Below are 2,759 nucleotides of genomic sequence, written 5' to 3' on the forward strand. Positions count from 1 at the left end.
AAACGAATTCAATATGGGCCGAGTAATAAATGGGCCGAACAAACGAATTCAATATGGGCCGAGTAATAAATGGGCCGAACACGAATTCAATTTGGGCCGAGTATAACGTCGAAGTCCATCAAATTTTCAGTGAATGATAATTGAAATTCAGGTAGCCAATTAACTGTGTAGTACAAAATCACCCATATCATATTTAATTAAAATATAATTTTGGTATTTGTATTTTAAATTTTGTTACTGTTTAGATGTTGTTTTTATAATTGTATTTGGTAAAGTTAGTATTCACAAAAACTCGCAGCAAAAAAGCACTCTTTTCCCTCCAAAAGGCTATTTGTGTTTAAGAAAAAGCAGTTAAAACTTGTAACAGAAACCAATCTTCACACACGCTGTCACCATCTATCTTCCTTTTTCACAAAAAGCCGTCGCCGTTAAGTTGGCCGTGACGTCCGTCACCGGTAGGGACACAATCACCTTGCCACGTCCAAACGATGTCCTTCAACGCCGGCCGAACGTCTTCTTCACAGAACTTCGAATATTCCAGAGTATCCCCGGCCGACTTTGAAAATTCCACTATGGCAACTTCCGGCGCTATTTCGAACACCTCCGCCGTCACAGATAGCTTTCCTTTTCGCCCCTCCCCTGGACCTTGCAGCCGGAGCTTGAAGTCTTTCACTTCCGAGACCTTGAAGCTCAGTCTCTTCGCCACCGTCTCGATTTTCTCCATGATCGTCGACACTGAGCATCTCGATGTGAATATGGATCCCGTCTTCCTTTTGTTTTCGAATAAGCTCGATAGATCGAATCCCGATGACATCGTCGATATGAACTCGAACGCATTGAAGAATTTTGGCGTCGATAGTTTTGGACTCTCGGAATCGGAATCCTCTGTTTTCGCTGTGACTAATTCTTTCATCGTGAACGAGAGCGATCTCGAGAAATCTTTGCGGAACCAAGGAACTCGCGTGATTGCTCCGATTGTGATTCGTCTTTCTGGATCTACGACGAGGATTTTTGAAATCAAACGCTTCGCTTCAGCGGAGAACCATGGCGGACATTCGAATTCGGCTTTGAAAACCTTCTTATACATAGTCATGATGTTCTCATCCTGAAATGGAAGAAATCCTGCTAACAAAACATACAAAATCACGCCGCAAGACCAGATATCGGCTTTGGCTCCATCGTAGCCCTTTCTTCTTAGTACTTCCGGTGCGACGTAGGCCGGAGTCCCGCACTGCGTGTGGAGAAGACCATCGTTCCGAAGCTGTTCAGGTAGAGCGGAGAGTCCAAAGTCGGAGATCTTGAGATCTTCGTTCTCATCCAGCAAAAGATTCTCCGGCTTCAAATCGCGGTGAGAAACTCCACGACTATGACAGTAATCGACGGCACTGATTAACTGCTGGAAATACTTCCGAGCCACATCTTCCTTGAGTCTTCCTCTTGCAACTTTGGCAAAAAGCTCACCACCGCGAACATAATCCATAACGAAGAAGATCTTCGTCTTCGTCGCCATTACTTCCTTCAACTCAACAATGTTTGGATGACGAACAAGACGCATAACGGAGATCTCGCGCTTGATCTGCTCCATCATCCCTTCCTTCTTGACCTGATCCTTGTTTAAAACCTTAATCGCTACACTATCTCCAGACTCCAATTCTTTTCCATAATAGACCTTAGCAAAAGTCCCCTTCCCAAGCAACCTCCCAATCTCATATTTACCAAACAGAACATGCCTCTCCTCCATTAAAACAGAGAATCCCCAAACACACACACACACACACACACACACACACACACACACACACACACACACACACACACACACACACACACACACACACACACACACACACACACACACACACACACACACACACACACACACACACACACACACACACACACACACACACACACACACACACACACACACACACACACACACACACACACACACACACACACACACACACACACACACACACACACACACACACACACACACACACACACACACACACACACACACACACACACACACACACACACACACACACACACACACATTTCAAATCAAGGCCAATTCCGAATCTAGATCAGAAATTCACTTACAATCGTGGAAAAATACAGCAACGGAATCGAGGAAAGGACAGCGTAGATACCGATTCCGACGGATTCCATCGGGGAAATCTAGAGATGGTGTGTGAAATTATAAGAATCAAGGCTTGAAACTGGGAGAGATAGTTGACTGAAGAAGAGAGAAATAGGTAAAAACTGGGAACCGCCGCGATTCCTGGTTCTTGAGCACACAGAAAGGATTCCTTACCGTGGTTTTTATACATGGAGGAGAAGCCCATGAGCCCCAAAAGTAGGCATATACACTACCTGTATTATAATAGGACAAAAATATAAATAATCTTAAATTCTTAAAATAAGTCCCCTCTAAAATTTAAAAAATACCTATTAAATTAAAATTTTAATTTAGTATTTAATAAACTAAATAATTTTATAAATATATATAAAAGTGTTAAAATTTTAAAATTTTTATTTACGAAAAATATTATTAACGACATTTTTTTAAATTTATAATTAAAAATAAATTGTATGTGTATAAATTTATTTATTTAAAAAATGTGAATATTAACCTAAAATTAATATTTTTATAATATAATTATAAACAATCAAATATCTTTGCCCACTTGGCTTTTCCCCTAACTAATCTCTTTTTTATTTTTATTTTTTGGAAGTTTGGTTTAATCAAC

At 40.7% G+C, this 2,759-nt stretch overlaps 1 protein-coding gene across 1 annotated transcript; it reads right to left on the reverse strand.

Moving 5' to 3' along the window:
- Nucleotides 1-240: 240 nt before the first annotated feature.
- On the reverse strand, nucleotides 241-2,344 carry LOC111797305 (CBL-interacting serine/threonine-protein kinase 5-like). Its single transcript, XM_023680284.1, has 2 exons — nucleotides 2,065-2,344; nucleotides 241-1,805 (listed from the first exon to the last, which is right to left on the reverse strand). Exon 2 carries the CDS (start codon nucleotides 1,739-1,741, stop codon nucleotides 410-412), a length of 1,332 nt encoding a protein of 443 aa, XP_023536052.1. The 5' UTR covers nucleotides 1,742-1,805; nucleotides 2,065-2,344; the 3' UTR covers nucleotides 241-409.
- Nucleotides 2,345-2,759: the final 415 nt, after the last annotated feature.

This window comes from Cucurbita pepo, chromosome LG06 (genome assembly GCF_002806865.2).
Source record: "Cucurbita pepo subsp. pepo cultivar mu-cu-16 chromosome LG06, ASM280686v2, whole genome shotgun sequence".
Classification (NCBI taxonomy): Eukaryota; Viridiplantae; Streptophyta; class Magnoliopsida; order Cucurbitales; family Cucurbitaceae; genus Cucurbita; species Cucurbita pepo.